This window comes from Bison bison, unplaced genomic scaffold (genome assembly GCF_000754665.1).
Source record: "Bison bison bison isolate TAMUID 2011002044 unplaced genomic scaffold, Bison_UMD1.0 scf7180017864123, whole genome shotgun sequence".
Classification (NCBI taxonomy): Eukaryota; Metazoa; Chordata; class Mammalia; order Artiodactyla; family Bovidae; genus Bison; species Bison bison.
In genome coordinates, this window is record NW_011494695.1 from 812,684 (window position 1) to 836,176 (window position 23,493).

General features: G+C 40.4%; 1 protein-coding gene across 1 annotated transcript in view; it reads left to right on the plus strand.

The window, feature by feature from the left end:
• Positions 1-23,493, plus strand: part of DDX58 (DEAD (Asp-Glu-Ala-Asp) box polypeptide 58) — a 46,969-nt gene that overhangs the window by 6,941 nt on the left and 16,535 nt on the right. Inside the window, exons 2-14 of the mRNA XM_010839604.1 lie at positions 1,210-1,344; positions 4,506-4,687; positions 5,642-5,789; positions 6,830-6,949; positions 8,418-8,519; positions 8,921-9,074; positions 9,822-10,080; positions 12,217-12,379; positions 14,664-14,783; positions 18,169-18,326; positions 19,256-19,391; positions 20,479-20,627; positions 23,397-23,487. Coding sequence (XP_010837906.1) covers positions 1,210-1,344; positions 4,506-4,687; positions 5,642-5,789; positions 6,830-6,949; positions 8,418-8,519; positions 8,921-9,074; positions 9,822-10,080; positions 12,217-12,379; positions 14,664-14,783; positions 18,169-18,326; positions 19,256-19,391; positions 20,479-20,627; positions 23,397-23,487 — 1,917 coding nt within the window. The remainder of the gene's footprint in view (positions 1-1,209; positions 1,345-4,505; positions 4,688-5,641; positions 5,790-6,829; positions 6,950-8,417; positions 8,520-8,920; positions 9,075-9,821; positions 10,081-12,216; positions 12,380-14,663; positions 14,784-18,168; positions 18,327-19,255; positions 19,392-20,478; positions 20,628-23,396; positions 23,488-23,493) is intronic.

Here is a 23,493-nt window from a genome sequence, read left to right on the forward strand (position 1 = left end):
AAGTGATGGGACCAGATGCCATGATCTTAGTTTTCTGAATGTTGAGCTTTAAGCCAACGTTTTCACTCTCCTCTTTCACTTTCTTCAAGAGGCTCTTTTGTTCTTCGCTTTCTGCCATAAGTGTGGTGACATCTGCATATCTGAGATAATTGATATTTCTCCCGGCAATCTTGATTCCAGCTTGTGCTTCATCCAGCCCAGCATTTCTCATGATGTACTCTGCATGTAAGTTAAATAAGCAGGGTGACAATATACAGCCTTCACATATTCCTTTCCCGATTTGGAACCAGTCTGTTGTTACAGGTCCAGTTCTATCTGTTGCTTCCTGACCTGCATACAGATGTCTCAAGAGGCAGATCAGGTGGTCTGGTATTCCCATCTCTTCACAATTTTCTACAGTTTGTTGTGATCCACTCAGTCAAAGGCTTTGGCATAGTCAATAAAGCAGAAGTAGATGTTTTTCTGGAACTCCCTTGCTTTTTCAATGATCCAACAGATGTTGGCAATTTGATCTCTGGTTCCTCTGCCTTTTCTAAATCCAGTTTGAACATCTGGAAGTTCACGGTTCACATACTGTTGAAGCCTGGCTTGGAGAATTTTGAGCATTACTTTACTAGTGTGTATGAGTGCAATTTTGCGGTAGTTTGAGCATTCTTTGGCATTGCCTTTCTTAGGGATTGGAATGAAAACTGACCTTTTCCAGTCCTGTGGCCATTGCTGGGTTTTCCAAATTTCTGGTTGCTGTGTCCACTGTAATTGTCACTGATGACAGGAGTGGCCCTGTCCTCACACCCTTTTAGTCCTACGATTAATTCAGACTTTTGAACAAGAAACTTTCAAATGTTAGAAGAAGCCATGGTTTTTCTACCTAACCTGATGCTACCATGAGTTCTCACTTGTTAAGGGGAGACTCTTGCAGACATCTTTAAGAGACTCCTTTTCTTAAGGACTGCCCTCCAGTGTGTGTCCAGACTTCCACAACAGACTAGGAGAAGTTTCCAGAGAGGCTGGGGGTAGGGTTGGGGGTAGTGAAGAATGGGTATGATTGACCAAGATGGAGAACTTGCTGCTTTCCTGCAGGTCCTTCCGCTGCTGTGAATCCCCAGCCCCGTTTGAGAAGATCTGACAACCCTTCCAGTGATTAGTGGTTTTACTTCCAGGGATTAGCGGTTCTGCAGTTTGATGAGTCCCTCTTGCCTCTGTTTGTAGATGTGGTGCAGCACATTCAGGCCAAGAAAAACAACAAGGGGCCCATGGAGGCTGCCTCCCTTTTCCTCCAGGTCCTACTGGAGCTCCAGGAGGAAGGCTGGTTCCGCGGCTTTTTGGATGCCCTTCAACAAGCAGGTTAGTTCCTTCTTTTTACTCACAAATCAGAGTTATTACTTGACTGTTTAAAGATTCTGTAAAGGTGAAATTCTATTAATTTATAAGTATCCACGTTTAATTTATGTCTCAATCTGAGGCAATGTAAAGACTATTTTCAGGCAGATGCTATAACTGCCTACTTGAAATTTCCAAAGGAATCTACAGAGAGGTTATTACAACTAATGGAACAGTTTAGCATGTTTATTGGCTATAAGATCAGTATACAAAAATTAGTTGTATTTCCACCCACTGGGAAAAATGGCAAATGTAATCCAAAATAAAATACCATTTCTAATAGTAACAAAAGTTATATTTAGCAATGAATCTAGCCAAAGGTGTGTGGAGTCTGAATAGAGAAAATGACAAAAGGTTTTTGAAAAAATAAAAGAACTTCTAGGGAATTCCTTGGTTGTCGAATGGTTAGAACTCTGTTCTTTCACTGTCATGGCCTGGATTCAATCCCTGGTTAGGGAACTGAGATCCTGCAAGCTGTGCGGCAAAACCGGAAAAAAAAAAATCCTAGCTAAGTGGGGATATCTACCTATGCACGTGGAGAGGAAGACCAAAGAAGTGTCAGTTCTCCCTACACTGAGCTATACATTCAATACAATTCTAAATAAAAATCCTGCATGCTACTTTATGAACTTGACAAGCAGATTCTAAACTGTATTCTAAACTGTACATTGTGATGCTGGTCCTGGTATTGAACAACTGACCGATGAAATAGAATGGAGAGCCTTCAATCAGACTCGTATATTTATGGAACTCTGATGTACTGGAGATCACTGGGAAAAGAGGATTATTCAAAAAGGAGGGACTTTTTGATACATTGCAGTGGGCCATTTAAAATGGGATAATGTACAACTCCATCGCGTGTTATTACCATAAATTATGACATAATTCTCACATATTTGGCTCCCCACAAAACTTAAGCTGCTTGAAGGCAAGGACTATCTTTTTATATTTGTGGCCCAGTGCCCAGCACAGGGCATGACACATGGGGGTACCTAATACATATTTGTTAAGTGAATGAATGAATCAATCAATCAAAACTAACCTAATGAGTTGTACAGTATGCAAGGATCTAAGAAGGACATCCTCAATATGGCCACAAGGGTAAGTAAAGACGATTCAGGAAGAAATCCATCTGACTTTGGACACACCTGGGGCAATGAGTAAAAACCAGGCAAACCCTAACTTTCATATCCATGTGGATACAAATAAACTTGTCTTCCTTACGTCATTCCATGTACATACATACACTTGCACACACACAATAAGTCAAAAGAATTCAAGACTTAATTCATAATAGCAAAAGATCAACTATTTTAGACCAGTATATAGAAGAGCATTTTTCTGACCTTAGAGTATGATAGGATTTATGAGATAAGACATTAAAACATTAACCTAAATTGATAAATTTGAGGATATTAAAATTAAGAGTATATGTTTATCAAAAAACAGTATACAGAAAGTGAAAAAATAAGAGACAAACTAGGGGAGGATATTTTCAAACTACATTATCACCAAGGAATTAGTATCCATGATATATTTAAAAGGCTTAAAATCAATTTAAAAAAAAAAGAAAATATTTACAAGGCAAAAGATGTGAACTGAGTTTTCAAAGAATAAGAAGCATGAAAGGTTAATACACATGAGAAAAGACTCTCAGCCCAATCAGCAATTAGGAAGTTGTACATTAGGAACATAATAGCAAAATCTAGTAAGTCCAACAGTGGGAAGGCTCAAAGAGGATTTTTAATAATGGGAAATCTGAAGGATGACAATAGGGAGTGTAAATGCTACAACTGTTGAAAAACAATCAGCATCAGCTCGTATAGTTACAACTCTCCTTCTGTCCAGCAGTTTCAGTATTAAGTATATGCCCAGAGAAATTCTTAACACATATATTCCAGAATGCACATACAAAGAATGTTCATACTATAATCAGTTGGTAATGCCAAAAACAAGCAAGCAAAGAAACAAAACTAGAAGCAACACCAGTATCCTTCAGAAAGAGAATAGATAAATCCATTTTGTGATGTTCACACAAGAGTCGATTATCCTGCAGTGGAGATGTATGAACAGAGCTACAGATGACAGCACAGGCGAAACTTAGAAATGCAATATTAAACTTTCTAAAAAGTCAGATAAAATTGCATTTAGTGAAGAATAAAATTAAAACATTTCAAACAAGCTTAAACTAAACATGTATTCTTTAGAGAATTGAGCATATGCCACACAACTATTCCAAGAAATCAAGAGTGATAAATCAAATACAGGATAGTGCTATCTTTGCAGGAAGATAGAAGAGCGAGAGAGAGGAGACACACACCCACAAAGGTACTGGAATATTCCAGGTATTAAGTCATATGTGCTAATATGGTCTTTATAGCCCAGTGAAAAGAGTGTGGGCCTGACAGTCAGACAAGCCTGGTGGTTCTCTGAAGAGAAACTTAGAGCCAAGCATTCCTGGATAATTCTAGTTGGAAATAATTTTTTCACTCAAATTTCCCATTGTACTTACTATTCTTTCCTTGGAATAATGTAGGCAGTAAGGCCCTGAGGGGCAGGAATTAACATTTATATTTCTTTTTGCCCTTTTTACTACTTTGCACTGAGAAGATACTTAGCATGATGGTTTGACTCAATTGAAAGGCAGATCAGAGATTGTAGGTGAAGTCCATGGGGTACCTTGGAAGGAAGAGGTCTTACTAAGACCAAATATAAGACCTCAAATTTATTCTCAGTGAAAGTGTTAGTCACTCAGTTGTGTCCAACTCTTTGTGACCCATGGACTGTAGCCCGTCAGGCTCCTCTGTCCATGGGATTTTCCAGGCAAGAACACTGGAGTGGGTAGCCATTCCCTTCTCCAGGGGATCTTTCTGACCCAGGGATTGAACCCAAGTCTCTTACATCGCCTTCATTGGCAGACAGGTTCTTGCCACTAGCTCCACCTTAAATGTGGGGTGCCTAAAATGAATATTGAATTTTCTTTTTGAAAGATCATAAATAATGGAAGTGATTTACAGTTGTTTTCAGCTCTCTCACAATACATACAAACATGACTTCTAAATTTTAATCTCAACATATTTTTTTAGTTGGTGTCCTAAGAGCCCCATTTTCCCCCTACTTTTCAGGTTATTCTGGACTTTATGAAGCCATTGAAAGTTGGGATTTCCAAAAACTTGAAAAATTGGAGGAGTATAGATTACTTTTAAAGCGTTTACAACCAGAATTTAAAACCACAATCAATCCAGAAGATATCCTTCCTGAAATATCTGGATGTTTACTTAATCAAGAATGTGAAGAAATTATTCAGGTATTTTACTTAATATTAAATATTGAATTTGGGGGAAAAATTTGACCATGAGGAATGTCTTCTGTTTTCTATGTTATTTTAGAACTGAACAAGATCATTTAAAGTCCTCAAATCTAAGGCATAATTACCTAGAAGGATACTTTTATTTGTGATCTGAGTAATCAATTTGTGTCACAGATTTTTTTCAGGTTTGCCCTATTTTCAGTTAAAATTACTTTACTACTTTTGTGAATAATGTTTTATACAAATTTAAATAAAATCAAACAGTTTAGCAAATAAAAAGAAAAAAGGTTATGGACTCCAGTGGTTAAGTATTCAGTCTCTGGACACAGATCAATTTTGTTAATCCAAGCTCAGCCACTTACTAGTGGTGTGATCTTGGGCACATTTAGTTTCTCTAAGTCTCTGTTTCCTGTATGAAATGGGAATACTAATGGTACCGTATTAGTCAGGTATTTTTATAGGCTTTGAATGAGATAATATATGTAAAGTGCTTATAAATCTCTGGCACATAATAGTAATTGCTCAATGAATTTTAATTATCATGATTAATAATAAGAACCATGTAAGTCTCACTATCCAGAAAAAACTATTTGTTAATATTTTATTATATTCTTCCAAATACGCCTATGCCAGTATACCCATATTTTGAATAGGTGTGAAGTAGTTTGTTTTCCTGATATAGCTGATGTTAATATAATAACATCTCAGAGGAGGTAAGAACACAGGGCTTGACATGGTGATATCATGTGTAAGAGGACAAGGATAAAGGGAAGTGTATCTTAAAAGATCAAGTTGCACTGGGGCAAGAACGGTCATGAAAGAGACCTAGTGAACCAGAGTATACAGTGATCTTAAATTTGATAGTATTTGAATTGACGTTTCTTCAGTAAAAACTCATAAAATGAAAACTTTTGAAACACTTGATCAGTCCACTACAATTGTCTTCCTTAGATAAGTTCCAACAAGGGGCTGATGGCAGGTGCAGAGAAAATGGTTGAATGCCTTCTCAGATCAGACAAGGAGAACTGGCCCAAAACTTTGAAACTTGCATTGGAGAAAGAAGAGAGCAAGTTCAGCGAACTGTGGATGGTAGAGAAAGGTAGGATACTTGGAAGGGTGCGAGGGTCTGAAAATAGGCCCTTCTTCATAGTTCTGCTTGGAGCTTCTTGCATTCCTACCTGCTTTTCACTCACTGTCAGAAGCATTTTCCCTTCAAATACTCTTGGCTATATCTCTAGTGAGAGGCCCGCATGAAGTTGAGTTCTGGGAGGTAGGTGGTTTTTTTGTCTACAGAATTAGTTGGGTTGTATATATCCCCTGAAAATGGATCAGGACAAACCCTTTCATCCAGAATTAGCCTATCTGCCCAGAGTATTTGGGGGAAAGGCAGAGTCTGAGCTCACTCTCTGGGTTTAGATGATGAGAGAAATAGGTTGAAAATTCTAGAGTTAAAGGTTCAAACTCCACAACTCACTGCCTTTTCAGAATAGAATCATCTTAGACACTATATGGTGGTTCTCTTGTTTAGAATCCATCTGGAACCAAACTAGAACAAGATTGAAAGGAAGAATCTGTTTCGATTAAGTGGCTGAGCTATCCCTTGTCTTCCTGAAGCTAATAACATCTTCTCAGAGCATTATTTTAAGAGCTGAGTTTGATAAACCATCTGAGTGTCTGGTCTTAGCCTTTCAGAGTCTTCTTTAAGATCATAAATTGTTTCAGAAATTATCTGTCAAAATACACATCTGTTGTCTTGGGTCGGGTCAGGAATGGAAGACAAAAGTGTTTCTGCTAATAGGGCTTGTCTTTGGTGTGGTTGTGGATCACCTAGGGATCTTGTTAAAATGAAGCTTCTGATTCAGTTGGGGCTCAAGAGTTTGCATTTCCAACAAGCTCCTAAAGAAGTTGCTGGTCCGTATTCCACACTTTGAATAATAAAGTCCTAAATGACACTGGAGTTCAAACTTCAAATCAAGATTTCAAATTAAAAAAGATTTCATTTAATTGTTTTAAAAGGTAGAGGGAATGGTTATAATAAGTCGTAATGGAAGTTTAAAATTTTATGACCTCTTTGTAGGGCTTTCACCATCAAGATCATAATCAGATAAAGATTATGAGATGTGTTTTGTTTTCATAAAGGTGCAGAAAATGTTCAAATGAAAGATCTTGAGGATGATGAAATGAAAACTTTGGATGTACACATTGTCTACAAAGAAGAACCAGAAAGCCAGAATCTTAGCCAGAATTCCTGTTCTTCAGGTACTCAGCATTGTTCATTCTTCTCCGTAATGATGCTCTTGAGGTATTTCGAGTAGGGTCGTGTCTTGCAGTGCCAAAAGTCATAGCCTAATGGAAAGGTTTTTAAGGAAAAATCAGAACAAAAAGAGAATATATGTTAAAACAGATATTTTCCCTACAACTAGAAATACCATTCTCTCCCTTCCATGGCACTTGCCAGCTTCTCCCTTTTCTTTTTCCTTCTTTTTTTATCACTAAGGATGTGCATGTCTACATTGAAAATGCAAATAGAGTCCTCCCAGAAGCTCAATACCTGTGACATCTGAAATCAGCCCTGCTTTCTAAAGAAATGCTTCTGCTCTTTGTGAGTCACTTATTCAGTTTCCTCTCAAGATCCCAGGGCTGCAGTGTATGTTGATAAGTGTGTGCACTGTACAAATGTGTGGGCCTGAGAGCTTGAGCTGGGGCTGGGATCCAGCCTGTGTTGTTTGCCAGCGCAGTGCGGTGAGGGGCTATATCCTCCGAAAGGGAGTCCTTTCTCTAATTCACACAAAGGCACTGTGAGTTAACTGTGTCCCTGTAAGGCCCACTTTATGTTTCTAGAAGCATATTTTCACAAGGAGACCAGAAAGCAGCATAACAAATTAAGCAAAGAGTTATTTATAAAAGGGCATCAGAGAAAAAAATAGGATCAATAAAGAAGTGTTGGAAGAAGGATGTGATTTGGGGATAAGAACATAAGGTGAGAATTGATGGACTGTTTCTGCAATAAAATGATACACATTTTTGTCACTCCAGAATAAAATCAGTGACTGTCAATTGTTTTAAGTTTTCTGACAGGTAAAGGTCCTTAGCGAACTCACTTAACCATTTAGAAATTTCCATTTACTTTAAAATAGGTAGGTTCGACTCAACAGATGATTTCCAAGGTCTTTCTAGCTCTTAACATTCTGTACACTTATCTGTTAGTGAGATACCTCTGATTATTTTTTTAAAACTTCTGATTCTGTTAAGAGAGAATACCATGTGAGAGCCTGCAGAATTTTAAAGCACGGTTGCTTGTCAGTAAGAGATTGCTTTGGAGTTTGGTATTCAGTTTGGTGTTTTTCAAAGACCTTAGAGGGATTTGTTGTTGTTTTGTCTCATGCAGCATTTCCTTTAATCGGTGGCTATCTGTTTTGCCCTGGATTAGGCCGTTCTTGCTTTAATTTCTCCTGATTAGTCTTCCATGATTATTTCAGAAAGAAATCTTTGTGGTTTTTTTTTTTTTTTTTTTTTCTTCCTGCCATTGGTACTTTGTTATTGAGGGAGAATTCTGTATTTCAAATCAGTTTAGAAGCTGGAATGGTTAATTAGAGACAAGAATTCTAAACTTTCTTAAATGAGGTCTTTCTTGCTAGAGTCAAATTTCTTGTCCTTTGGAGGATAGTGTTGACTTGATTCCTCAGAGTGGTCACTATTTGCTAACTTAGTTTCTGTTGTATTACAGAAGTGCCTCCTACTTATAGCCCATTGAAACCAAGAAATTACCAACTAGAGCTCACTTTACCTGCTCAGAAGGGAAAGAATACAATAATATGTGCTCCTACTGGTAAGCGGATGCAATTACTGAAATAGTTTATTTCTCTGTTTGCTTCCTTTTTTCCACTTTATTGAACACTGGGACCAAGTAGCAAGTTTCAATTGTTTCATTGTTCCATTGATCTTTTGAAAAAAACATTATTCATATGGTTTCGTGGTGTTTTCAGGGACATGAGGAAGGAGAGAGAATGCTTTTTTTTTAGCTTCCTGCAGTCCCTGGCTGTGTGCGAGTGCCTAGGAAGTAGCTTGGGTTTTGAGTCAGAGTGTGAGTTCTACAGTTGTTAACCTACCCTCATCATCTGTTTGCTTTTAGCTCTGTGGTTTTAGAGGAGCCCCCAATAATGACCTTTCTACAGAAGCATTTTACTATACTATTAGTTACGTGTTGTCTTTCTCTTTATATGTTAAAAGGTTGTGGAAAAACCTTTGTTTCCCTTCTTATATGCGAACATCATCTTAAGAAATTTCCACAAGGACGAAAGGGGAAAGTTGTCATTTTTGCTGTTCAAGTCCCACTGTATGAACAGCAGAAATCTGTGTTCTCAGAACATTTTGAAAGATTTGGGTAGGTATAAGTTGGTCCAGCTTTTTTTTCTCTAGGTCATGTAACCGATGTGTTTTGTGCTTTGTTTTGCTTTTAGAAAACCATGATTCAAAAAACTTATGGTAGATTAAGCTTTTTTATTTTTTAGATATAACTCCTTCATGAATACACCTGAAATCCTAAACTCCTTTGGTTAGCTCTTGTAGAGTGAATAAATGACTTAAGGTGAATTTTATATTTAAATCGAACATTTAACTTTTTAAATGATTTTATAATTTATTTAATATTACTCTTTTCTATGTTCTTTCATGGTGGCTTGAAAGAATTATGGTTGGCCCTCTGTATCCTCAGGTGCCACATAGAATATATTCTATCAATACTAGAAATTCTTCCTAGATTATGTTTATTGATCACTTACTATATGTCAGAGACAGGAAAGAATCTACCAACAGTGCAGGAGATCCCAGTTCAATCCCTTGGTCGAGAAGATCCCCTGGAGAAGGGAATGGCTACCCACTCCAGTATTCTTGCCTGGAGAATCCCATGGACAGAGGACCCTGGTGGGCTACAGTCCACGGGTACCAGAGTCTGACACGACTAACACTTTCAGTTTTTTCACTTTACTATGTGTCAGGCTTTGTTCCAAGCACTTACCTTTTCTCCAAATCCATTCCTTTTGGACTTAGGGAGAATTTAATTGACGTTCTGATCTTTGTGGTTCCTTATTCACATCATGGTTGCTAATGGGAAATCTCTGTCATCTTCCAGGTACAAAGTTTCAGGCATTTCTGGAGAGACAGCTGACAATATCTCTGTGGAACAGATTGTTGAGAACAATGACATCATCATTTTAACACCACAGATTCTTGTGAACAGCCTTAAAGATGGGACTATTCCATCACTCTCCATCTTTACTTTGATGATATTTGATGAATGTCACAACACCAATAAACACCATCCATATAATATGATCATGTTTCATTATCTGGATCAGAAACTGGGAGGATCTTCAGACTCATTGCCCCAGGTGTGTCCAAAGTCAGATGGATTTCTTCCTGAATCGTCTTTACTTACCCTTGTGGCCATATTGAGGATGTCCTTCTTAGATCCTTGCATACTGTACAACTCATTAGGTTAGTTTTGATTGATTCATTCATTCATTCACTTAACAAATATGTATTAGGTACCCCCATGTGTCATGCCCTGTGCTGGGCACTGGGCCACAAATATAAAAAGATAGTCCTTGCCTTCAAGCAGCTTAAGTTTTGTGGGGAGCCAAATATGTGAGAATTATGTCATAATTTATGGTAATAACACGCGATGGAGTTGTACAGAAAAGAAATGAAAGTGATCTTAAATGTGCTATGAAAGTAAAGTGAGACCTAATAGAAGTTAGGATAGGTAAAAACTAATAAGAGTTTATAAGGAAAATAGCTGGATGGTTTTCAGTAAAGGCTACTGTGTGTCTAGAGGCACGGGGATATGAAAATGCACAAGGGCTCGAGAAGCTTAAAGTTTTGTTTTTTTGTGTTTTTTGGCTGTGCTGTATGGCTTACGGGGACCTTAGTTCCCCAACCAGGGATTGAACCCGGGCCACAGCAGTGGATGTGCTGAGTCCTAACCACTGGACTGCCAGGGAATCCCCAAGAATCATGAAGTTCTTAATATTGCCTGAGTGCAGAGTATGAAGCTGTAGATAGCCACCAGTGGGGCAGGATGGGAGGGAGGGAATGATTGGCAGAACAAGATGCCAGGAGAGACGAGCGGGTATGGGCTGCGTAGGTGCATTAGTACAGGAGAGTGGACAAGGCATTGTTTTTGGTGTCGTCAGAGGGGAAAGGCTGAGAGGAGTCAAGACAGAGAATAGTTTATAGGTGGGGGCAGGAAGGGTATGGTATCCCTGGCGTTTTCTCTTGAATGAAGGAGAGAGAGATGGTTCACTGAGAATAATCAAGATGAGAATGGAGGTGGGAGCTCAGGGTGCATGGAGAAGATTTGAAATGGGAGACACAACTGACAGGAGCACAGATGAGTGGCCTGGTATTACTGAGGCCAAATGAGGTTGGAAACCACGCCTCTGGTTTACCAGTCTCACCTCTGTGTTGCACTGTCTAGGCTTAACAATTAACCATTTAGGAAGCACAGGTTAGAAGAAATCCAGTATGGTGCCCAAAATTCAGACAGAATTTAGTAGAAATCACATTTCTTACAGTTTTTTCTTTTAGAATAAAATTGATAGTTAACTAGATTCCTTGTTTATTTGAATGATTCAGTCATTCAGTCATTCAATATTTGAGTGACTCTTAGAGGAAGAAATAAATATTTATTAGAAGACCATTAAACTAAATTCTTTACAAATGTCATCTTATTGAAGTCACCCAGCTACCATTTTTTTTTAAATTGAAGTTATCACATTTTTAAAATTGAAGCTACCATTTAAAAAAAATTGAAGCATATTTGATTTACAGTATTAATTTCTGTTGTATTAATTTTTGCTGTACAGCAAAGAAATTCAATTGCTTTCATATTCTTTTCCATTATGGTTTATCACAGGATATGGAATATAGTTCCTTGTGTACACAGTAGGACATTGCTGTTATCCATCCTATATATAATAGTTTGCATCTGCTAATCCCAAACTCCCAGTCCATCCCTCCCCCACCACTCTCTCCCTCGGCAATCACAAGTCTGTTCTCTATGTCACACAACTTCCAGTTTAAATGGCTAAAGTTCCCCAACTTTACAGAGAGAGAAAGATTTTTGTCCAAGACACCCAGCCAGTGTGACATGGCTGAGATTGAAATGGAAGCATGTCTGATTTTAGTCCTTGCCCTTTTCAGCGTATTGTTCTATGTGTCACGGGGAAACAAAGATAAAGTTGAGAGCAGTCCTGCCTGGAAAGGGTTTCTTCTCTGGGGTTCTGTGCTGATTCGTGTTCAGCTGCAGAGCAGTGATTCCCGCATTTACTCAGTGCTTCACCTAATGGGGACCTTTCCATTTTTGATGTCATAGAGAATGTCAGAAAAAAAAAAAATTCTTGTTCTTTATCTGAGGTTAGTTTAAAAAATAAAAACCCTACATTATCAGGAAAGAGTTACATGAGGGACTGTGGAAACATCTTGCTATTTCCCAGACATCTGACGATTTGGAATGCTCCTCACAGGTCATTGGGCTGACTGCCTCAGTTGGCGTTGGAGATGCCAAAAACACAGCCGAAGCCACAGAATATATCTGCAAACTGTGTGCTTCTCTCGACACAGCAGTGGTAACAACAGTCAGAGACAACTTGGAGGAACTGGAGGAGGTTGTTTACAAGCCCCAGAAGTGTAAGTGGGATTCAGTCACAAGCCCTTTGGGACTTTGTTACCCTCTGCTATTCTTAGTTCAGGGTCATGTAGATGAACACTGAATTCTTACCCTTTCTCTGTTTAGAGCAAAATATTTATCTGCAAACTTGGAAAATAATCATATTTCCCGCTTCTCTCCCCAGTGAAGCTCAGGAGTGGCCTGTAAAAAGCAATCATTCTTACTCTTCATTTCCATAAACCTTAACAAAGGTACTGGCAGTGAAAGGTGCTGAAAACATCTTGGCACGCACGTGGCTCGGTCCTTCCGCCTTCTGTGCCTGAGGACGATACTGAGTTCCTATCCATTATTTGAATTTGTATCTGGAATTTTGGTTGAAGTGAAAGTATCTGAACTCATCCTGTCCTTCCTCAAAAGATCAGAATATGATTTGATTACTAAGATTGACTAACAAAGATTGATATTTCTTGAATATCAATGCTATACTAACCCAGCAAGGGAGAGAGGGTACGGAAGACAAGTATGACTTCACCCCTTGCTCTCTAAATAGCACACGACCAAATGACTACAAGGCAGAACAAACGCACCAAAGACGGTCAGGGCGCCGGCTGTAAGGAATTTAGACAAGGCACTCAACCTACCACTTTTGATGTCGTATACAAATTTCTTTGGGCTTCCTCGATGGCTCAGCAGTTTAAAAAAAAAAAAAAATCTGCCTGCCAATGCAGGAGACACAGAAGACGCAGGTTCGATCCCCAGGTCAGGAAGATCCCCTGGAGAAGGAAATGGCAACCCACTCCAGTATTCTTGCCTGAAAAATCCCATGAGCAGAGGAGCCTGGTGGGCTACAGTCCAAAAGAGTTGCAAAGAGTTGGGTAGGCACAAATTTCTTTCTCATCTGGTCTCTCCCACACGCTGAGCTTCATCTCAGCTTCACCTCCCACAAACCCAACCAAGTTGCATTTCTCTGGGCTCCTGGGATGGAGGAGTCACGTGTGTTCTCCCTCTAAGCTTTGTCCATCCCAGCCTCTGCACATGACTGTGTTCACTCCTCCTCGCCTCTCCCCTGTTTATCCCCTGACATTGCCGCCCCAGGAAGAATGAGAGGAGCCTCCCTGTGCTCCATGGCACTTTGCACCTACTGTGTCACAGCTCTCTGCCTGGTCATCTGGCTTGTGTATCTTTCTCTGCTAAGAAGATAGCCTTCTCTGGAGCGCAGAGCATGTTCTTTTCAGCTATCACCAGAACCCAGCATGTTCTGTGGATACTGCAAAAATGAATATTTGGAGCATTGTGAACACCCCTGGGGGTTAGGTGGGAAGGGAGAAGATCAAAGAACAGAGACAGGGCTTAAAATATGGTATTTACAGAAACAAGATGGATATCAGCCTAGTCAGAGCAGAAGCTCTGTGTTGAGTTAACAGGAAAGCCCGAGTAAGAAGTTGAATTAGGGAAAGGAAATGGCAACCCACTCCAGGATCCTTGCCTGGGATATCCCATGAACAGAGGAGCCTGGAGGGCTACAGTCCATGGGGTCATGAATGAGTTGGACATGACTTTGTGACGAAAAAGCAGCTGCGGGGCATTTTTGAGGGAAGAAAACAGTCCCAGGAAAGTTGAGGTGCTCGCCAAAGGCCCCAGAGCTTTTGATGCAGAGTCTAAAGTGTGGCTGAGGACTCCCAGCTCCCAGGCCTCTTGATTCTGACCTCTTTCACCAGATACGCATGTGGAAAACTAGAATCTAAAATGTGCCTGAGGACTTCTCTGGTGGCTCAGTGGTAAAGAGTCCACCTAATCCCTGTTCCGGGAAGATCCCACATGCCATGGAGCAGCTAAGCCTTTGCACCACAACTACTAAGCCTGAGTTCTAGAGCCTGGGAGCTGCAACTACTGAGCCCACTGCTGAAGTCCACATGCCCTCGGGCCTGTGCCCCTCAACAAAAGTCACCACAATCAGAAGCCCACGAACTCCAACTAGAGAGTAGCCTTTGCTCGCCGCAACTAGAGAGAAGCCCATGCAGCAATGAAGACCCAGCACAGCCAAAAATAAATAAATAAAATTATTTTAAAAAAAGTTGAATTAGACTTGGACCATGAAAAATGTTAGAATGAGTGCATTAAACACTAGGGAGTGGCTGAAGGTGTCTTGAGTATTTGTTTCATCATTCAGATGACCTGCCTGTGAGCTTGGGGCCTCGGGTTTTACAGAGGAAGAGACAAAGGCAGAGAAAGGTTTGGAGATACCTGCTTTGAACTATGATGTGTTCTTCCTGAGAAATACTAATTTTCCTTTGATGGCTCTAGTTTTCAGGAAAGTGGAATCACGGACTACAGACAGATTTAAACGCATCATATCTCAGCTGATGGCAGAGACAGAGGCTCTAGCAAAGAGTATCTTTGAAGAACTTGGGACTGTAACTCTTGGTGAGAATAACCTCATTTTGTCTTCTCTCCATCTGGGAACAGCCATTTGTTGTTCACTGGGGTCTTTTTGCACTTTTCTTAGTCCAAATAATGTCAAGACCATACCCAGAGTTTGACTTCTTGTTTATGTTATTCAGGAAGCTTATAAGTCCTCCTTTATTTTCTCTTGCCTTTTTTTTTTCCTTTTTAAATCCAAAGTAAATCCACCTAGACACACACACCTGAAAAATACCATATTTAATTCAATTCATTGCTTTCTTGACCTTCCAAATTTAGCTTTTCATTGTATGAATGAAACCACCATTGCCTTAAAGTCTTGGATTCAAACCTATGGGTGACCTTTGATTCTTTATTCTTTTGAGACTCTCTTGAAGTTGCCAAGTTCTCTTCTCCTTTTTTAAATCAAGTAATTAATTCATTGGGTATTGTGCCAGGTACTATGCTAGGTAAAGGAAGCACCAAGATTAAAGACAGTCTTGCCTTCAAGGAACTCACCATCAAACAATGAGAATCAAATGCAAATAGTTGCCCTGTGGCAAGGCTGGGTTACACACTGCTATTATGGGCGCACAGGGGAGCTTAGGCCAGGACTGGGCTGTAGGGAGGTAATGTGTGCGATAGATCTTGAAGTCAGCCAGGTTAAGAAGGAGAGGTGATCCAGTGTGGTCAAAGAGACAGCAGTTGCAGAGGGAAGAGAGAGCACAGTGAATTTTAGAATCTGCAGGATTTCATGCTAATTCTAACAGGTGACTAGTAGAAAGGAGAGTGGGGCTGGGGGAGAGGCCGGGGGCAGACAGTGAAGGTGTCCTGTAGGCCATGCTGAGTTTGAATTCTATCCTAGCAGTGGGACTTCCCCCGTGGTCCAGTGGCTTAGACTCCACACTCAAAATGCCGGGGGCCTGGCTTCCATCTGCAGTCAGGGAACTAGATTCCCACGTGCCACAGCTCAGAGCCAGCGCTGCCAAATAAATAAATAAATATCCTAAAAGCAAATGGGAAGCAACGCACGATTTTGAACTGCTAAGTTCTGTGATGAGAAATGACGAGAGCCAAACTGAGGCAGTGGAGATGGGCTAGTGAAGGAAGCCAGCTCGTGCAAACAGAAGCGTTCGGATTTAAGAGCTCACTGGGTTTGGGTGGGAGTGAGCGAGTGAGCGAGTGAGCGAGTGCGGGGCTTCTCTCTTGGCACCTGTGTGTGCACCGGCAGGTGTTACTCGTTCTAGAGCAAGGAGCAGCTTGGGCAGGCACAAGTGAGTGTAGAGTTTCGGAGATGTTGAATTCTCGTCTCCAAGGTAACTTCTGTGTCTCAGCTTCTCTCATGCTTAACCTCTCTTCTTTCTTTCACAGCTTGATTTCTAACAACTTATTCTAACAGCTGCTTTGCCCGCCTCTACCCTCTTTCCCGTCGAACCCCCATTACCCAGCTCGTCTTCCTGGGATTACCTGTTTCATCTCGCCAGTGTCCTGCTGGCAGTCCTCGTTCTCCCAGGCAGAGCTCTCACGCTGGCCGCTCACCCGGCCGTGCTTGCCCTGCTTGCACAATCTGGTTCTGCTTCTCTTGCCAGCTTTCCACTCCTTGCCTATTAGCCTCGAACGAATTCATTCTCTTGTTTGTTCATTCAGTGCTGGGCTAAGTGCTCGGTGGTGGGAACACAGCGTGGACCCTCAGACACAAGCCCTGCCCTCACGGCATTTTCGGTTTGGCTACCGGCAGTGCCAAAGGTGGGTGAGTGACAGTAGCGAGGCAACACGGGGCAGGGGAGTGGTGGGAGTGAGGGGAGTGAGGGGTGTTTCAGGCAGAGGAGACAGGCGCGTAGAGAGAGTCTGGGGGCTTTCACTAATCCTGAGAACTGTAGGAAGGAAAGTCTCTAGAGAGGAGAGTCGGAAGCAGGTAAAGGCCAGACCACAGAGGCCCCTGAGGGCCAGACTAGGAGTTTAGCTGGAGAAACCCACTAAACACTTGTATTTTATTTTTTAAAGCATTTATTATTGTTATTTTTAACATTTATTTATTTGGCTGTGCTGGGTCTTCGTTGGCAGCGTATGGGATCTAGTTCCCTGATCAGGGATCAAACCCAGGCCCCCTTCGTTGGGAGTGCAGAGCCTTAGCTACTGGGCCACCAAGGAAGTCCCTCAAGACTTAAAAAAAATACGTGTATTTATTTATTTGGCTGCACCGAGTCTTAGTTGTAACACGAAGGACCTTTGTTACATCATTTGGGACCCTGGTTCTCTGACCAGGGGTCAAACCTGCACCCTCTGCTTTGAAAGGTGAAGTCTTAACCTCTGGACTGCCAGGGAAGTCCCTCCCTAAAGGCTTTTAATCAGTGGATTAGCATTGTCTCTCTTCTGCAATCTTGGAAATTCCCTCCGGTTGTTGAATGGAGACTGGACTGGAGGGAAGGTGGAAGGAGGTAAGGAGACCAGGTGGGAGAAGATCATGGTATTACCCAGAAGCGTTAGGACGCGGTCAGGGTTGTGGGGGTGGAGAAGGGTGGGGAGACATGGTTTTCTGCCTTCTTATTCTTCTCGTCTCTTATACCCTCCTGCCATCTCTTCACCTGTTCACATGCTGCCAGCTGCTCACTGCCAGATGGCCTGGCTCATTTTTGCACCCACCTAAGTTCAGTAAATACCTGTTGATTGCTTTAGTTTATTGATAGCCTCCTTGTTTGTAGATGGGGCTACTGCTACTTGTCTGGGTAACCGCCTTTGTTCCTCTGATTAATGATGAATGGGTGAGGGGACTTCCCTGGTGGTCCAGTGGTTAAGAATCTCCTTTCCAACGCAGGGGACGAAGATTCAAACCCTGGTCAGGGAGCTAAAATCCCATATGCCATGGGGCAGCTAACCCCGTGCACCCCAGCTAGAGAAGCCCACACGCAACTGCTAGAAAAGCTCCTGTGTGCTGCAGCGAAGACCCAGCGCAGCCAAAAGGCAAAAGGGTTGGGGGGCAGTTAGGTTTTATTCCATGGCCGTTGTTTGGCCTCTGGGCTGTTTGGTTGTCAGCTCAGAGAACCAGTAGAGCTTGGGTATGGGACACATCTGGGTTTGAATTCCTTGCTCCCTCTATATACTAGCTGTGTGACTTGGTGTGATGATTTGACTTCTCCGAGCTTCCGTTTCCTCATCTATAAAGTGTATCTACGTCATGGCGTTGTGAAATGAAATTATAAATACAAGACATGTTGATTCTTGGTACGTAGTCAGTATTCAGTAAGCAATTGTGTTTGTACGTAGACACACTGCTGAAAACTGTCTCAAGAGAAATACTCTGTGTACCAAGAGTAAGGAATCAAAATTAGAAGGCGAGACATGCTTAGGGCCTTAAATGACTAGCCAGATGACACAATGGAAAACTGTTTTTGTTTTTTTTTTTTTCCAGAAAACTTATCTCGAATTCAAAATAGGAATTTTGGGACACAGAAATATGAACAGTGGATTATTGCAGTTCAGAAAGCATGCATGGTGTTTCAGATGCCAGACAAAGAGGAAGAAAGCAGGATTTGTAAAGCCCTGTTTTTGTACACGTCACATTTGCGGGTATGTGGCTTCTTTGGAAAAGGATATTTCCATTGTAACACCTACTGGGAGCTGTGCTGTGGCAGCTGAGAGAGCATCATTTAGGAACTTTCCCGGTGGTTCTTATGAAGCAAATGCCAAAAGCTATCCTATTCAGCATCTGTCTTTGCTCTCTGAAACCTAGCCCTAGAGGCCATGGGTCTGTGCTGTACCTCAGTATCTCCATATTTGACCTTGGGGGTGGGGAATATTACTGTAGATACATGACCAGGGACAGCCATCTTTAAAGTCTTTAAATCAGTAGGTGGGTCGTGTTGCCATAGCCTGAAGCATGTTTTCCTACCTTTGGTCAAACCACATGCTGAGAAGTCCAGAGTCTGTAGTCGTTTGCTGGTTAACCAAGAACTTAAGCAACAGTCACCACCATCACCTCTGCTTATCGTGCCATTGAAAATATTTTAAAATACATTCAATCCATATGAATTTGTAGAATTTTAACAGACTTAATATCTGGTGTAAGGGGTCAGCGCCATCATTCTGAACAGGTGCAATTCAGTGATGGTTTTGGATGTACAAAGAGGTTAAGTTGAATGTCTAAATTATGAAGCAGGTTGATGTGGAAGTTGCTTTACTTTAATTTTTGTGATTTAATCTTTGACATTTGTTTTTCATGTAATTTTGTCTTCCAAGGATTCTAGGATCCAAAGTGATCTGAATTAATGACTAATTCTAGCTAATTGAGGTATTTTCTTGTTTTTTTTTTTACAGTATGGTTCTAAGGTTTTATAGCAGTACTGTTAGAGATGATTCATCTTTAAAAACTAAGTTGGAATAGACTTGAGACAAGTTTATTATTAAAGTTAATTCTGTGTTGAGTACAGTGAAATGAACGTAAGTACAGCAGTTGTATTAGACATTAGAAACATACTGAAACTTTCCATTTTCAACAGAAATACAATGATGCCCTCATTATCAATGAGGATGCACGGATGAAAGATGCTCTGAATTACTTGAAAAACTTCTTCAAAAATGTCCGGGCAGCAGGATTTGATGCAATTGAGCAAGATCTCACTCAGAGATTTGAAGGTGGGTGGTGTTTCCAAGGGGAGGAAGCCAGTGGAGCCTGGAGACTCCAGGGGCAGCGTACACAGATGATGTCACACTTAACAACACCTGGTGATGCTCAGGGACTTGTCCTGGGATTAAGAAGATAGGATACGCGGCAGGACTGTGATACTTCAGGGAAATCTGCACTTAGGAAAAGAATCTGCTGCTTACACTATTTCCTGTTTTGAAGAAGGAAAAAATAGTAGGATTTGCAAAAGATACATCCCATAGAAATAGTCAATTGATAGGAACATTTTTTGGTTTAACTTTTAGTAATTTTATAAAGATTTAAAAAATATAAAAAAAGTTTTAATGATATTAAGACTGTAATTTGAGCTAACTCTGCGAGATAGAGAAGGACAGGGAAGCCTGGCATGCTGCAGTTCATGGGGAGCAAAGAGTTGGACACGACTTGGCGACCAAACAAGATTGTAATTATGTACTTCTATATAAAGAAGAAAACCAATATGGCTCTTGATGCCACTGTGTCCATATTAAGAAAAATATAGGAAAATATTAAGTGAAAAGTAAGTCTTTCTTCTTTCTCTCTCAAATGCCTTTTTCCAAATAATAATTTTTTTGGTCTTTTTTGGTTAATACCAAAGTATTAACTATACATATGCTAAATACTGAACAACTAGCTCTCTGGGGGGAGGGGAAATTTATGCATTTATTAGTGTATTCAGTGTATGCATTGCATTGGTGGTTATTTATCATACAATTCTGGTCAGAGATTGAGAGATGAAGTGTTTGAACTATAGCTAAAGGTTGCAGTGTGTTCTAAATTACTAGAATTTGTAAACCTTTTGTGGGCTCCCAGGTGGCACCAGTGGTAAAGAACCTGCCTGCCAGTGCAGGAGATGCAAGACAGGTGGGTTTGACCTCTGGGTCAGGGAGATCCTCTGGAGGAGGGCACGGCAACCCACTCCAGCATTCTTACCTGGAGAATATCATGGACAGAGGAGGCTGGCAGGCTATCGTCCATAGTACAGCAAAGAGTTGGATATGACTGAAGCGACTTAGCACACGCACATAAACCTTTTGTAAAATATTCCCCTTTTTGCAGAAAAGCTGTTGGAACTAGAAGGTATTTCCATGGATCCCAGCAATGAGAACGCTAAACTCAAAGATCTCTGCTTCATCTTGCAAGAGGAATACCACTTAAACCCAGAGACCAGAACCATCCTCTTTGTGAAAACCCGAGCACTGGTGGATGTAAGCTTCTTCCTCCTTGTGGATAGAAGTTGGCCCAGTACTATTTTAATTAAAAGATTGTCCATTCTTCACTTCTTTGCAATTAAGCATCCCTATAGGGTCTGTGTGGGTCTGTTTCTGGGCTCTTTATTCTATTCTGATTTTCTGTTTGTTTATCCTTACACTAATACCTCACTGTCTCAATCACTCTGGTTTATAATGCCTTGATACCCTCACAGCAAGCATTTCACAAATTTTTATTCTTTCCATCAATTAAAAAATTTTTAGCCATGTCTGTGAGCACCTAGTGGTACCTCACTAAGGTTTTAATTTGTATTTCGCTAATGACTAATATGATTTATCATTTTTTTCATATGCTCATTAGCCATTCATGTATCTCCTTTGATGAAGTATCTGTTTACATCTTTTGCCCATTTTAAAATGGGATTTAACTGGGTTATTTATTATTGTTGAGTTTTTAAGTTATTGTTGTTAGTTTTTTGAGAGTTCTTTTTTCTGACAAAAATGTCCTCTATCAGAAATGTGATTTGCAAACATTTTCTTCAAGATCTTTTCATTGTCTTAACTGTATCTCTTACTGAAAGTTTTAACCTTTGACAAGTCCATTTTATCTTTTTTTTTTTTCTTTTTGTGTATTGTGCTTTTGATTTTGTGTCTAAGAAACCTTTGCCTACCCAAGAGCACAGCTTTTCTCCCATGTTATCTTCTAGAAGTTTTATAGATTTAGATTTTATATTTAAGTCTACAATTCATTTTGAAGTATGGATTGAGATTTTTTTCTCTTAGCATGTGGGTATCCAGTTATTTCAGCATATATGATGAAAAGACTATCCTTTCTCCATTGAATTGCATTTGTAACTTAAAAAGATCAGTTGACTCTCTTCATGTTGCTCTATTTCTGGATTCTATATCCTGTTCCATTCATTTGTACATCTATCCTTTCACCCATTCTATGCGGTCTTGATTACTGTAGCTTTATAGTAATTAAGTCTTGAAATCAGGTAGTGTGAGTCTTCTGACTTTTTAATTTTTTTCAACATTGTCTTAGCTATCTTTCTTTACCTTTCCATTTTTATTTTAGAATAAACTCACCCACATCTATGAGAAAATCTATTGAAATTTCATTTGGGATTTCACTGAACCTATAGATAAAACTGGGGAGAAATGGTATCATAACAATGTATCTTTTTTTATTTATATAGGGCTTCTGTATTAGTTATCTACTGATGATAACAGTTTATCGCAAAACTAAGTAGCTGGAAACAACAGACATCTATAATGCATATGGGTCAGTAATCTGGAAACCACTAACTGGGTGTTTCCGTCTCAGGATGTCTCATGAGGCTCCAGTCAAGTTGTTGGCCATGGCTACAGCCATCTCAAGGCTGGGAGGATCAACGTCCAACCCAACTTGTGTGGTTTTTGGCAGAAGATGTGCTTAGCTCATTCATGGGGGCTTCCCCAATCACTCAGTGGGTAAAGAATCTGCCTGCAATGCAGGAGACACAGAAGACACGGGTTTGATCCCTGGGTCAGGAAGATCCCTTGGAGAAGGAAATGGCAACCCACTTTAGTATTCTTGCCTGGGAAATCCCATTGACAGAGGAGCCTGGAGGGCGACAGTCCATAGGGGTCCCAAAGAGAGTTGAACATGACTTAGTGACTAAGTATGCACACACATGCTTAGCTCATTCATGGGGGCCTCTGCACAGGCCAGCCTCACAGAGAGGTGCTGGCTTCCCCTAGAGTAAGTGATCCAAGAGAGGTGGAGAGGGCACCTAATATCAAGGTCACAGACATGTTATAGCTTCAACTTGGAAGTGATTCCGCTCAGGTCTGCCTTATTTTATTCATTAGAAACAAGTCAATAAGTTCAGTTCACACTTGAGGGGAAGGGATTAAACAGGATCTGAATTCCAAGGGGTGGAGATCACTTACAGCTACCTTAGAGGCTGCCTGCCACATCTTCTTTGGTTTCTTTTATCAGTGTTTTGTCATTTTCAGCATACAGATTCTGCACATATTTTGTTAAACTTATACCTAAGTGTTAATGCTATTATAAATGATACTTTTGTTTGTTGCTGGTATTTAGAAATACAACTAATGTCTGTATATTGATCTTGTGTCCTGAGATCTTTCTAAAGTCACTTATTTTCTACCTACCCACTATTCTGAACCTTGCCTTTTTCACTGAAAAAAATGTCTTAGAAATTGAATCATATCGGATTACAAAGATAGACACCATTATAGTTATTTGTTGCATAGAATTCAATCACAAGAAGCTTTTGATTCCTCAGGTCTGTTAGTCTTAAAACTACTTCAGCGTACTTGTCTGTACACTTTTTAAAAATTGAAGTAGAGTTGATTTATGGCATTGTATTTATTTCTGTACCGCAAAGCGATTCGGTTATACATATACATACATTCTTTTTTAATTCTTTTCCATTATCATTTACTTTAAGCTTTTTTTCTACTTGCATTGTTGTTTAGTCACTAAGTCACGTTCAACTCTTTGTGACCCCATGGACTGCCACATGCCAAGTTCCCCTGTCCTCCACTATCTCGCGGAGTTTGCTCAAATCCCATGTCCATTGAGTCAGTGGTGCTATCTAACCATCCTACCCTCTGCCATTCCCTCTTTTTGCCTTCATTCTTTCCCAGTATCAAGATCTTTTCCAGTGAGTCAGCTCTTCAAATCAGGTGGCATATATTCAATATTGAATTAATACAGATAATATACAAATAGTGACAATTTCTTTGTATTTTCAGGCCTTAAAGAACTGGATTGAAGAAAATCCTAAACTCAGCTTTCTAAAACCTGGCATATTGACTGGACGTGGCAGAACAAATCAGACAATGGGTATTT